General features: G+C 39.3%; 2 protein-coding genes and 1 long non-coding RNA gene across 18 annotated transcripts; 1 reads left to right on the plus strand and 2 right to left on the minus strand.

Moving 5' to 3' along the window:
- Positions 1–759: 759 nt before the first annotated feature.
- On the minus strand, positions 760–7,408 carry LOC112284223 (uncharacterized). 16 transcript variants are annotated; one of them, XM_073535024.2, is made up of 15 exons: positions 7,167–7,408; positions 6,693–6,768; positions 6,022–6,440; positions 5,457–5,628; positions 4,774–5,130; positions 4,341–4,565; positions 3,933–4,139; positions 3,667–3,733; positions 3,255–3,551; positions 3,047–3,138; positions 2,716–2,916; positions 2,412–2,545; positions 2,003–2,293; positions 1,583–1,681; positions 760–1,406 (listed from the first exon to the last, which is right to left on the minus strand). In XM_073535024.2, exons 4-14 carry the CDS (start codon positions 5,592–5,594, stop codon positions 1,606–1,608), a joined length of 2,085 nt encoding a protein of 694 aa, XP_073391125.1. In that variant the 5' UTR covers positions 5,595–5,628; positions 6,022–6,440; positions 6,693–6,768; positions 7,167–7,408; the 3' UTR covers positions 760–1,406; positions 1,583–1,605. The 16 variants fall into 16 exon arrangements, 12 of the variants coding, with proteins under 12 accessions (XP_073391125.1, XP_090107855.1, XP_090107856.1 ...); XM_090251729.1 differs by lacking the exon at positions 6,022–6,440 and adding an exon at positions 6,441–6,542; XM_090251730.1 differs by lacking the exon at positions 6,022–6,440 and adding an exon at positions 6,441–6,542 and having other exon boundaries at positions 7,157–7,408.
- Positions 7,409–9,551: 2,143 nt separating this feature from the next.
- LOC112285114 (uncharacterized) lies at positions 9,552–12,185 on the minus strand. The gene is made up of 2 exons (XM_024525650.3): positions 10,155–12,185; positions 9,552–9,895 (listed from the first exon to the last, which is right to left on the minus strand). Exon 1 carries the CDS (start codon positions 11,910–11,912, stop codon positions 10,209–10,211), a length of 1,704 nt encoding a protein of 567 aa, XP_024381418.1. The 5' UTR covers positions 11,913–12,185; the 3' UTR covers positions 9,552–9,895; positions 10,155–10,208.
- A 453-nt stretch (positions 12,186–12,638) lies between these two features.
- Positions 12,639–13,797, plus strand: LOC141045606 (uncharacterized). Its single transcript, XR_016504097.1, has 2 exons — positions 12,639–13,324; positions 13,500–13,797. It is a non-coding gene; the product is annotated as an uncharacterized LOC141045606 (long non-coding RNA).
- The last annotated feature ends 473 nt before the right edge of the window (positions 13,798–14,270 follow it).

Raw genomic sequence — 14,270 nt, forward strand, 5'->3', positions numbered from 1 at the left:
ATCTCTTTGCTTGGGCGTGCTCTGCCCCCTTGCGTCCTCCAATGGCTAAATTTAGTGTCCGGGTCTCCCTTCATGGGGAATTAACGTTTGTTTTCATGCATTGATGTGTGTTTGTATGCTGCGGGAATCATTTTTATTGTGGTAAAAATAGAAAGGCGTTGCACAAACAAGCGACACATGAAGGGTTTACTGAGTGTTTTGGCGTTTTAAGGAATGGGGTGTGCAGGGATACATTAAATCTGAAACGCATATGTGTGTCTGTGCGTGTGTGATATATATATAAACATGACTTCCATAATATAACAATAGTTACAAGAAGAAGAGTTTTCAAGTTGTGTAGTGCAATGTCATGTGAGATTACAGGAATAATGTGAATTAGTAAAATATTAGATATATATATATATATATATAGAGAGAGAGAGAGAGAGAGAGAGAGAGAGATTTTTTATAAAATTAAAAAAAAAGTGATTAAATACTTCAGAGGTTGGACAATTTTTTTTTCTGATCACTTTAACTTCCAAATATATTTCAAATTATCTACAATTTCTGTTTTTGGAGAGTAGTTTTTAAGTAAATAAATAATTATTGTAAAGGATATGCAAGCACTCGATATGTTTTATATTTTTAGCATGAACACCCGACAAGACTTGAAGTGAAATTATGCTACATAAAAATGAACTATAAGAATGAGTTAAAAAATTCGATGATTAGCAATGACAATGAAGGCATCAATAATTGAACCTAGAAGCGCCATTCATATTTTATGCAACCATCATTTTATTACTTTTAAAGACATTCAAGATTAATTTGCAAATATTAATCTCTGCTGTTCTAGAGTTTCCACTTTCCCGCAACTTGGAAGTCGATTCACCCAAAGCTCCTTAAACATCTGACAATAACATTACGAATTCCATAGCCTGTCCCCTATAGGTTCCAGTGCATAAGGCAACAATCAAAACAAATGATATCATGGAACAAGGGGAATATTAGTATCAACACTTTTGAGTGTTTTGAATTGCCATGGCCATCACCAATGTTTGGAGAAGATTCCTCTTCATCCACTTTGTTTGAATTTCTTTCTGAAAACGGAGCACACGATGCCACCAACACCAAAATGATTGGGTTGACCCATAGACTCAGCATTTTTAGAAAGTCTGCTCCTTGCCAGGTCAATCTCCAATTTGATTGGTCTAAATATGATCTGCTGACCTAGAGTACAAATAGGATTATGAATTGATTTTATAACTTCATTGTCACGAACATGTGCCAGTAACCGCGATCACTGTCATTTGAGGGAAAAAAAAGTCCACAATAAGTTTGCATAATATATGAGAATATCCAGTTCGAAGAAAGATTCGTCGAGTGGACAGAACTTGTCTACTATTAAAGTTTCAAACCTCTGGAATCTGCAGAGAAAATCAAGGAGCGCTTGATAAAGAAGCAGGGTAACATTAAGGAAACAGATGTATTTGAGGCAACTGTATAAGCGAATCGCTTACTAAAAAATTAGGATTAAACATTGTTCTAAATAAACTGCACAAAAATAATGTTTTCAAATACTCATTACATATCATGAACTTACACTCTACGCGGAACTTCTCAAGTTCAGGTCCAGTATTTGCGATTCCTTGTCATGGTACCCAAAGCTTCAGATGACGCTAACCAGTGCCTGTACAACTCACTTACACAAACAGTACTATTACTGAAATCGCCATTAAAAGAATACCAACTGTATTCCAAGCAAGGCAAACAATCCGAGTCACACGATCTGCTCAAATTCCAATGGAAGCAGAATTCATCTACAAGAGACTACGCTATTCATCTAAAAACAATGGAGGGAGCCCGAATCCACAAATCAAATTACGTGTGGCGGGAAGAGAATAACTCGATGTCTTAGCTACAGCTGACAATGTTAAGTCGAGCACTAAGAATTCAAACCCAGCTACCACTTATGTAACAACGTGTAACTCAGTAATGCAAGGAAGATGGCTTCAGAAGAAACCTGTCGTCAGAAGGTTCTTCCTCGCTCGCCTCACCTGCAGAAAAGTCTTCACCAGTTGTAGTCTCATCTTTGAATGATCCATTCAAACCATCAGCTTTTTTGGCGGTGCTTGGTCTGGAGTCGAATTGATCAGAAACCCCAAACCTAGTTGCTAACAGATACACCACCATCTCCACCACTTTGGACGTCGGAAGGAGCTCATCTGGTAGAGGCGGATTGCAACGAGGCAAGTATTCAGGCTTGTCTCGGTACTTTGAATGGAGACCAAACACTGCGCGGCAGAATATGAACCTGAAAAACGAGAAACTCAACAAGATCAAATTCCTGGACATAGCTAACAGTGATCCCGTCATTACAGTAGGCATTACAGTGGAAGAGGAACTTAAAACGAACCACAGAGAGATCATACCTGCAAGTTAATTGACGCAGAAATGGATCTCCCAGTACCCTGGCCCAAACAGGATCAAGACGCATCGAGTCCAAGGCGTTGCCCCATTCTGCAATCAGTGTGGCAAGAAGCTTTTCGGTCTGCTCATAATTTCCCTGCACATTGGATTTGCTTTACACATTACCCAACATTATACTTGCGCTAGAGTTGGACTCTAATCAATAAGAAACCATAAGCTGGTGAATCTGACGAAGTTCTCGAACGAAAACAGAAATAAAGAGCAGAACGTGTATACCGGATCGCGGTTACAGCAGAGCTTAATTACCTTTGGCATGTTCTTGCCAGAAGTCCCGAAAACTTGGCAGAATGCAAGGAGTGGAGCAGTTAGAAAGAAAGTAAAAATATTGCCGCTTCGGTTAGATGACGACGAAGAAGACGTCGAGGATAAACCTTTATCTTCCCAAGGCTGCATGCTAGGAGAAAGCAGTAGTATTGCTTGTTCTCCTCTTTCTTCTCCACTAATAGACTGCAAAGGATGGAAATTTTTCACCAGTTACACAAAAGTAAGCATATTATTTTCCTGAAAAAGAGTCAACATCCGATTGGCTGTGCACTGAGTATTCAAGACCAGGAGATGAAGATTGTTGTAAAATTACCTCAAATATGAAGCTACTGTCGCTGTCTACTATGATAAACAGAGGTCGACGTGTGAACGGGAGGATGTCACTTGGATAAAGAAGGTTGAGACCTATACAGAGAAAAACACTGAGATGTGATAACCCTTTTCAGCCACAAGTCGATTTACTCATCATGTGCAAACCAAAAGTAACATTATAAATTTAGAAGCGAAGAAAAAGATCCTGCCTGAACTTCTCTTGGATCCAAGCCATAACCCAGAAGTTCCGCTTCCTGGTTGCTCTGGTGATGAATGTGTCGCTGGTGCATCCTTCATACCAGGAGATGTGGTCGGTGAGTTTTCGTCGGAATTATCCATCTTTGCCATCTCAGTATAATCAATTATTCCAGTCTGTGCAACATTTATGTTTATATTCCTCAAATTCAAAGTAGGAGTCAGAGAAACGACTCGCTTCTTCGAAGATTGAAGAGCTCCTCCCAAATTTTGAGAAGACAAGCTAGTCGACAGACTACGACCGGACCTTCCTACAATCACCAACGAACAAGGACAGGGTAAGACTTGGACAAAGTTCGATTAAAAGTTCGATTCTGTTCACAGCTCAAACCACAAAAAAGTGGCCAAATTCAGAGCTCCACTCACCAGAGGCCGAAATATAAAGAAGGACAATCCCATCAGAAGAAAGCTCGTCACAAGCTGTTGCCAAAACCTGGCATCAGGAAGCACGACGAAACATTGAGATCTGAACTAGCCAAGAAATTACAAGAAATGAGGTTTCACATTCAATCGCAACAGATGGGATTGTCCTTCTTCAAAGCAGTGCAGCTCACAAAAAGAACCCATGTGCTTGAAGATACTGATTATATTTTACAATATTTGATGACAAAAATGAAAAACTTGAAACCCACCAGAAGCAAATCTGGTACTGTAGGTCGGTAAAGAATGTATTTGTGAGGGTTTGGTGGCAAACTAGGGTCAGGGATCTCATCCGACACTCCAATTCCGCCAGAACCCATGGATGAATCAGTACGCATTTTAAACAGCAGTCCACTTGGCTCCCATTCAATAGCTTGTAGCATTCTGAATGTATCCAGCGTTAACTCACTGAATTTAATCTGCATTTTCACAAAGCTGCCTCCCTAAGTACAAGGTTAATGTAATTAACAATGTCAATCGACATCTCTGGAGAGAAATTGAGACTAACTTGTGGCTTCACAGAATATTCTTACTTATTTTAAAGATATACATTAGACCCTAATCTTTAAATCAATACTGGCTAGCTGACAAAGTGGACCATAGTTAAAGCGAATCATAACCTCGTTATGATAATAACTTGCAAGAATTGCATCCTCCAGGTGCAAAGGCTTCTTTACTTCAATTTTCTGGAACTGAGAAAATGTGGACGGATGGGGATCATAGACAAGACAATATCTTAAAGGCCTGCTTGTGTCACAGGCAGAATCCGCTCTCATAAACCGGAGAATCTCCTGAACGACTACCTTCCAATCCTTGGCATCTGCACCCTGATAGGATGTCCCCAGCTATATTCGTAATGTCATCCACAAAGGTGACGCTATAAACGCTCTACTCAGTAACGCTTCAAAATAAGAAAAAACTCATTTATGGATCTTGTAAGCTATTTTGCACATAACATGGTAAAGTATTACAGGCGAGAAACAAACGACATTGTAATTGGAGGCACAAAATTGCAAAGTAGAAGGAAACCACTCTGTTTCAGAACTTACTAACCTCATTAAAAGTGCGAGTGTATTCATCCACAAGTGACCGAAATTGGCGCACAAGAAGTTGAACAGTCTCCTTGCGGTTGAGTAGAAGACAAATGACGATAAAGCGAGCAGTGTATCGAAGTTGTTTGTTAGCCACCGCAACATCTTTGTCATACTCTTTAAAGTATTCTCGGCTGAAAATGGCTTCGTAGAATATGAACGATTCTGTTAGGAATTTGGAGTCACTGGTGCGAAGATAGTAGTTGTAGTACAACTGTCCTATTCGAGATGCAATTTCTCCAATTTCCCAACGTTTCAGCCCCATCTCCACCAACTTCGCCCGATTCTCTTGTTGAAACTTCCAAAGCTTCGAGTAGACCTGCATCTCACCAATTTCCAACAGTTGAGTCAAATGCTGCTTTAACATATCTAGAAATTTGGGCCTATATCGAATTAGCTTGCGACACCTACTGCACATCCCAGTTATCACAAGCTACACCAGAAGGGGATTCAAAAAGGCAGAACATGTCTTTCCAATCAGATGAGAAAAGCAGTGCTTTATGTTGACGATGAGATCCCGCAAGATTCTGGTCAGGTATGTGGTCAGACAAGCGCCCTCAAATACAGAACATTCAAATACTTGAATGATAAATGATCTTCAGGACAAAATAGAAGCCTGCATAATGATAAGTATTGCGATGGAACCTGGAAAGTTTTGTGAAAGTAGAAATCCCATTTGTTGCGACCGTAAGCAGGGAATTCTCGTAGCCTTGCAAACTTGTCATATGCTTTGTCCACAAGAGCTCGATATTCCTCATTTGGTGGAGGCACGCGAGGAGCCATGGCGCTCGAGCGCAGGGCTTCATGACCAGTCTACCTGGAACATGTCCATCAAAATATATACCCGTACTGAATGAAAAATTGGATCTAAAATGCTCGTAGTCACCAAAAGCGAAACAATACGCACATGTAGGAACCTACACCAAAGACACTATAATTGCATATCAATCCATGCATAAAGTGTCTTCCTCGCAGCATCAAAGGAAGCAAAAGGCACCAGCCAGGTTGAATTGTCTCCCTAAAGACTAAACTTATAAAATTATAAAATTATAAATCACGCCAAGTAAAGAAGGTCCGCAAAATGATGGGATGCAAACAATTATGGCTGGCCTTGCGAAGCCTCTTTTACACGTCATATGCAAAAGATCACCCCAAAGCTTTCGAAAAAAATTTAGTAATCATTCCTCCCAATTGGTAATGTAGCTTGTACATTATGATAGTTTCGCTGAGAAACTGAAAAGAAAACGGAAGAAGACAGGAATTTTGCTCGATCACGTCTTTGGTCTACTTGACTCCGGAACTCCCTCACAAGGGCCACCAAAAGCCACCGCTAGCTATTCTCCTAATCCCCAAGCAGTACAAAGTACTGTCCTACCACCACGAGGATGCTCCTCTCGCACTCTTGACACTTCGCATTTCAGCGGTCCTCACAGATGCACCATGATGTTGTGCATGCATCAGGATTGAGTGCCATTTATTCCAGCTAACAGAAATAAAGGTCTTTATGAAAGCTTCAACCGCCAAATGTAAATGCCAGTGTTCCTAAAGGCCAGAGTTGTACACCAATTTCACGACGATTCTCTCATGATATTGGGAAATTATCAGTCCAGATAGCGGCAGTGTAGGTACCTGCCAGAATCAAGGGTACGACATGCTTGAATATACAGCTACGTTCCAATGATGACAGCATCCGCAAGTTAGCACATGTTCCTAGTAGGCAGAGTACCACAGCTGTTTTTCCATGGTGAACCCAATCAAGATAAAAGTAGCAGCAGGCGGTTGCCACGAAAACCAAATAACTAGCACATTTCGCGGGGAATAAACCATAATCGAGGACGCTTCAGCAACAGAGGTAATGCACGTATGAACATGGCAGCATACCATTCTGATCGTAAGTTCGGTTGCGCGCTATCCAGCTGCACTTGACGGTAACCTCTATACAAGGCTTCAACACTTCCTGAACAATGCAATCACAGGGGAGGAAGAATCGTCAAGAGCATATTGTGGAACAAAAGCAGGAGATAACACAAATCAAGTCTCAGCCATCCGGACGCGGCCACACAATTATAGGTCTTGGGGGTGTCCCAAACAAATTAGAAGATCCGACAAACACTAATACGACCTCAAGAATTCCAAACAACACAGCAATCCTGAAAGACGTCGCCGGCACTACGCAAGCTACACCACGACGCTGGATTTTAGGTTGCCATAAATTTAAGAATTAAGGCATTCAAATAATTGTCAAGAATCCAGGCTGCACTCAATCTTCAGGCCAGTAAAGTCCCTTCCCAAACACTCACCACACAAACCACAGAACAAATTCTCAAAAATACAGAGGTCCGGACCGGTAAAGACCTTCGTGGATCGCCAAGCCGAGGCCAAACACCCTGAAAAACGTCCGCCACTTCAAGTTCCGGCGATGTTCATCAATACCAGCGATTCCGGGATATCCTCGCGGCGGGAGACCGACGCCGCATTTACGTCAGAGGGGCCGATCGATCCACCGATCGAGAGTGGACATTCATGCATGGGCTCCTCCTCGCAGGAAGAAAACAGAGTTTCCGATGAACGCTGATCAGGGATCTCTATGGCCCCAGTGGCGGGAGAGAAGAAGGAGACGACGCGGGGCCGGGTGCGCCGGCCCCGGCCCAGCCCAGCCCGGCCCCTAAGATAGGACAACGCCATTAGAGCCGACGACCACGTGAAAGGAAGAGATTTTACCGCCTTACAGTCGGTTCTCGGCCAAATTCGATTGATCAGTTTCAAATACCACACTTCTGTAAAGTGCGGGTATCAATCCATGACGGGTATAGTGGCAGTTTCTCGATATTGCTTACCTGGGTAGTGGCGTGATCACTTTCATCCAGTCGCTCACCAACCTAGGATGTTTTACGGGTTCATTCATCCTTCTAGAGTTGAGTCACTGAGTTTGCCTTCAAGTCATTAGACTTTGCAAAACATTGAGTCATTTATTTTTATATATATATATATATATATATAAGTGTGTATTCATGTGCATGTAAGAATTTTCTAATCTTCTTTCAGAGATATGGTGGTCAAAAATCTATAAATACCACTATGCACAATATTCAACAACTTGGTAGTATATACAATTCTCTAACTTAGAGTATACATTTTTATTTTTATTTTTCAGTGTTTTTAATCTTGTATACATTCTTTACAAACCATTATTAAGATATTTCACTTTTTCCTCTTTTTTTTTTTTTTTTTTTTTTCTTTTATTTACAAATATTCACCTTAATTATGGTATTTTAAAGTTCATATTCTTGACATTGAGATGGTTATACAAACTTTTGTTGAAATAGATGGAATGTCACCAAATTTAGCTATTTCAACTCTACTTAGCTTCTTGTAATTGATATCATACAAATTGCTATGGATTACACCTATAGCTACTTAGTCTCTATTTAAAACCTCCACAAAACATCCATTGAGATATGAATAAACCATAAAATCTTCTATAATAATTTTTTTTTAATAAAAATATTTGAATTGGTCTTACATGCGTAGAGAAAGTTTATAAATAATATTATTTTTTATTCACTTTCATAAAAAGTTCTTTAGTAATAAATCTTATTCAAATAATTACAACCATATTTTTATTTCATATGATTTTTTTCATAAATAAAATCAACTTAAAAAAGTTAGATACATATTCAATGAATGTCTTGTAATTGATAGTACTCAATTTACAGTCTATTAAAAAATGAAAAACATAGAGATTTCTTTACTTGCCATGAATGTACAATTATTAAAGTATATTATTAACAAAAACTATCTTGTGTTTGAATTTTATTGTGTGTAAATTTAGAAACTAATTAAAGAAATATAATTAAAAAAACATAGATATAAAAGACCTAAAAAATTAATCTCGAGGTACAGGAGGAATAAAATAACATCACACTTTTAACATCTTATATTAAAAAATTGAATACAATCTAATGTGCCTCATTAAAGATATGAGATTCTTTCTATAGTATAAAGTTTTTAGAAAAATCTTTTCAAATTCCTAATTAAAGTTCACATTAATGTTCATTTGAGTCCTAATTTTCACTTCATAATAAATAATATTCAAAATCAAAATCAAAATCAATAAATGTCTGTTTTATTGAAAAATAAAACCTAAAAGATTCATTTCAAAATATATATGCATACTTTGATCTATTTTGATCAACAATAACCTTGAAGTACTAGATTATGGTATGTTGCACCTCAAAGTATGTTTCTAAATTTGACTATTTGAATTCCAGTTACAAGTTCCAATCTCACCTATTGAATTCTAGCATTCTATTGTAGAAAATGTAGCATTGAATTTATCTAATCACAACCAGAGTACTCAATGTGAGGAAGTTAGAATTTTACATGGTCTGCTTTTTTGAAAATTAGCTCTGTCATGTTAAATTCATTGCATACTACAAGGAGACTAAAAGGAGCATGCAGGTCTGCTTCATTCATGTTTTCAAAGGTTTTCTGAACAGGAACTGAAGGATTTATTCGAAGGAATTGTTTAAAATCTTAGCATCAAAAATTATAGAGCAAGTTGGGGAGTAGACAATCTATGAGTAGGCTTTACATAGGTATTTAAGGTCAGCTTCAGCTTTTCAAGCTTGGGCTCGGAACTTGGAAGAAAACATAACAACTATCCAACTTGGATTGAGATGAAAGACAAGACAATTATTTTTGAATTAAAGAAAAGATTTTTCGCTCCAGAACACGGTATCGTCAACAGCTCTGACAACCCAAGTAGGCTGTCAAATATATAATGAAATCAAATATAACAGTCTTCGCAATTTGCGGAGTCACACCATATATTCTTCAGAACTAAATTACGCAACCAACGTAAATAATTTCAGACTGATACTTAAATTAAATCAAGTAAAAGACTCTTGTCAACTGCAATACGTTGACGTCGAGAGTGACGTGCTTCTGCAGACGACAACTGATAAGAATACAATGGTCAACAAAGGTCGAGTAGGCAAGAGTTCAGCCATGATCGTAGAGGACCAGGGCTTTCAACCCCGAGCAAAATTATGTGTGCGCAGAGGTCCATTTAAGAAATTACTCTGTCCACATTCACAGAAGGAGAACTTGCATGAGCATGCACTATACCTCAATGTAGAAATCCCCAGATGAGCATTACAAGAGTCGTATGTACAATGAGGCTGGTTAGTTGTGAGCTGGTGGAGCTGGGATCCAGGAAGCGTCCTCCACGTGACATCATATGGAAACAGAAATGAAGAAACTACGTGAGACTCACGGCCCTAGCGTTGCTCAAAAGTGCATACTGCAGGAACTCGGGAAGTGCAGTGAGGGAAAACACACCAATAGGCCTTTCAGCCGACAATTTCATGCGGAGCAGGTGCATGCTGATAGCACTCAACTCCTCACTCGGCTGCGGCTTCTTTCACTGGATGACCTTGGATAGGACCGAATAGGGCTTCGACTTCTGCTCCTGCTTCTGTAGCGATATCTCACTGGGGACAGACTGCGACTTCGACTTCTGCTGCGACCACGTCTACTACGTTGGGCTATGCGGCGAGTCTCAGCAAGCTTCTCTTGTCTTTCCCTTTCCTGTTCCCTCTTCTTCCCTGCTTCCGATACTATATCCTTCTTTATTTGCTTACTCAGCTGCTTGTTCATAATTCGCTTCAAACGCTCTTGTGGAGTTTCTTGAGACTTTTCATTTGCATGAGAAGTCTTCTGTGAAGCTGACCCAGGAGTTGCGACTTTGCTCAGTTTCGCAAGAGCAGAGGAAGAAGAAACACCAGAGCCTCTCGATTCTCTTTCTTTCTGTCGCGCATCCCAATCGGTAACTGATAGTCCAGAAGCTGATGGTGTTACAGCAATAGCTGCTGGATCACTATGTAAAGCTTCAAGAATCCGACTTGATGGAAGCACATGACGAGGAGCATCTAGCTCAATCGACGGAGGTGATACTGGCATTGCCATGTTTCGTTCAGGCTTACCGGCAGTTCCCTCGATCCCAAACTCGGTAATGTACTCGATCGTGGAAGTGGTGCCACCCGAACTTTTCCGCTTCCTGCCATAGTGGTCCCGGTCATCTGGGTCAGGATCCTGGTAACGATAGTCCAGTCTGGACCTTGAAACAGGAGGAGAAAGAGAAGTGGACCTTCCTCTGTGTACTCTGTGATGAGAGTGATAAGAGTCATATGTAGGACTTTTCCTCAATTCCCTGTAAGGATCAATCTGAAGAGGCCGATTATTTAGTTGCCTAGCTGCCTCCTTTTCCCGCTCTCTTTCCTGCTGGGAAACCTTACGACGTTCCTTTCTGCTCAACTTCCTCAATGCTGGGTCCCCTTTCACTAATTCTTTCTGCCGCCCTTCCTCCTCCTTCAACTTGCGATCGAGACTGAGCAATGAGTTAAATCTCTGCACCCCATAATCTTGCCCAATTGACTCAATTAACTCGTCCTCGCTATCTTCACTACTGCTCCCTTCCTCCTCCTCCGCAGCTTCTTCATCACTATCGCTCTCCCCTAACCCGGCAATCAACGCTTCCTCCTTCGAAGCTCCTGCCCCTGCCCCGCTCATTCCCTCGTACGCAAATCCGACCTGTCCGTAAGTAGGCTTAGCTGCTGCCACCGGCCGCTGCTTATCAGATGCAAACGAAGCCACGGTTTTTGCCTCCAGCTCCTGCTCCACAAAATCCAGTCCCTGTTTGTCAGACAGCCCCCGACGTCGCTGTTTGATAAGATCCCGATACCGTTGAAAATTGACCATCACCTCAAGCTCCTCTTCTTCTTCAGTTCTCTCTCGCTGCAGATGGTGGTTCCCAGACGAATTATACTCCCGTATGAAATCCAGCAACGCCCGTCCGTCAAAGCGATCAATGAGATTGTCCTCCTTCCCATTCCACGGAATTAACCCTTGCTGATCCTCCGTGGCCTGATAAATGGTAGCATCATGGTGCACACGGCACCGCGTCCCTACTACTCGCAGCGTCTGATGCGGATCCACTCGTCTCTTGGCCAAGAAGACAGCCCTCTTCTGGGCACGCCTTCTCGCCGCATCCATGATCTCATGGACCTTCTTCTCCGACCGCCGTGCCTCATGCCACATGGTGATGCTTCACTCAACCTTCACTCACGCAAACCCTAAACCCAAACTCACAGCTCAAAGCAAAGCTGTTCCCTCACTACCTGGACAACAAGCAACCCCTAATCCTCCCCTCAAACTATTATCCTCCTCAGCTGCACCACAAGACCTAAGGAAGCGAAATTCGACGCCTCCGTCAACACCACCATCACCCGCTTGACTCCTCCGCCCCACCCCCTTACATCACAGCGCTGCTTCGCCACTCCACTCCACTACCCTGCACCTGCTCCTCCACACTTACAAGTTCCGTGGCTCCGTTCCAGACGAGTCGTCCTCCTCCATCAACAACCTCTCCTTCGGCACCCACAGCACCCACAGCGAACGAGCCTACCACGTCGACGAAAACGACAACGGAGTCGACGGAGGCGACGACGAAGGAGATGACGGAGGGAACAACGAAGACGACGATGCCGAAGTGGCGCGGGTTTGGGTTCTTTCGAAAGGAGGCTCTGTCTCCGTGGGAGTGATGAACCATGACACGATCCGATACACCGTCACGGGTTGGGAAAATCTTTGCGCGGTCATGGGCAGGGAATGCGAGTATACCCGCCGGGTCTCAGAATCGGATCTCGTTAAAACTGTTTGTCGGTGTGTTTGTTAGAGCTTTGTTTCAAATGGAGATTTAATGACCACAATCTTATGGCTTTGTACACTTCCATACTACAACTACAATTCTTGTGGGATGTATGACAGCATGCCATTGCATATTTTGTTGTTGTTGTTGTTGTTGTTTTTTTTTTTTTTTTTTTTTTTTTCCGGTTTTGTTCTTTATTGGTTTTTAAGATGACTGATTTTTTTGAATTTGAAAATAACATAATGGTTAAGACTTCAACATGTTTTTTCTGTAGATGTATCAATAAAATAATATTTCAAGTACTCATAAAACACATGATCGGTAAACAAGACATCGTTGAGCATTTCCTTTATTTAAATTTACTTTTTTAGGCTAATAAGTTGTTTTCTATTTCAATTTTATTTTATTCTTTTGTTATAATTATATTATGTATGATATCAATTTAATTAAGTGATTGATTGTATGAAGAAAGTTGAACTTATATATATGTCTTGAGAGTTATTTTGTATATTGAAGTATTGAACTATATTATTCATACTGAAATAAATTTTAAAACTTGGATTTCATCACAAATAAATATAATATGTAAAACATTTGAAAATTTATACTAAAAAAATATAAACTCTCTTCTTAACTCTAATGGCATTAATGATATGTGTTTAGGAATACTAAATTAATAATTTGAAGGGAACAAATAAATAAACAAGTGTTGACACCATATTGAACATTGTTATGAATGTATTTTATTTTATTTTTTGCAAAAAAATGATAATACAAAAGAGAAGAATAAGAGGCTTTATTGGTTAGCACAACTTTAATTGTAATCCTGGTTTTGGTATTTATATTTTGGGTATTTTCTATATGAATCTGATTTTAACACAAAACTCAAACTACGTTTTCTAATTTCTTTAACTATTATGCACAAAGGTCATGATCTTAACATTGAACCTAATTTTATTTCAAATATCATATGACAGATATGAAATTAACATTCATTTATTATTATTATTATTATTTTTTCCCACAAGACAATTTTATTCTGGAATCGATTATTTATGAACAATACGAATGTATTCCTATGGATAGAAGAGAAAAAAAATGTACATATAATTTTATTTATTTTTTAAATGAAAATAAATAAAGAAACATATTTGGAAAAAGATGAACAAGTAAACTCTACCAAAACATAATGGAATGACTCAACGCTCATGTTAAAATCAAAGAATTGTTTTAAAAAATAATGAATGTAAAATTCAGAAGTCTAATTTAAAAAGTTAAGAAAGAATTTGATAATTAATATATAATTGCTTCATGTAAGGCAAAATAATTTGATGTCTGCCTTGCTTATAACTTATCACTTAATTTATCAACAATGTTTTTTAGAAAGTATTTAACAGCTTTAATTTAATACTACAATCATTTTTGTAATGTTGTTTTTTTATTAAAAAAATCTAAATTAGACTTGCTACTTATATTTTTTTATACGGGATTTGTAAAGAATCCATAGAAAACCAGCTTAAAAAAGATTTAGAATCTCTTGAAATTGAATAGATTATTCTAAGATCTAAAATTTGGCATTCTATGCGGATTAAAAATATCACTTGATAACTGAAATAAATATCTATTTAATTTTTTTCAAAACCAGATTAACAAATACAAAAATAATGATAAAATTTTCTTTGACAAGGAATTTTCTTAAAGTCATTTTTGTTAAATAAATATTAAAAGTATTATCTAGATAATAAATT

The sequence above is a fragment of the Physcomitrium patens genome, chromosome 7 (genome assembly GCF_059467195.1).
Source record: "Physcomitrium patens ecotype Gransden chromosome 7, ASM5946719v1, whole genome shotgun sequence".
Classification (NCBI taxonomy): Eukaryota; Viridiplantae; Streptophyta; class Bryopsida; order Funariales; family Funariaceae; genus Physcomitrium; species Physcomitrium patens.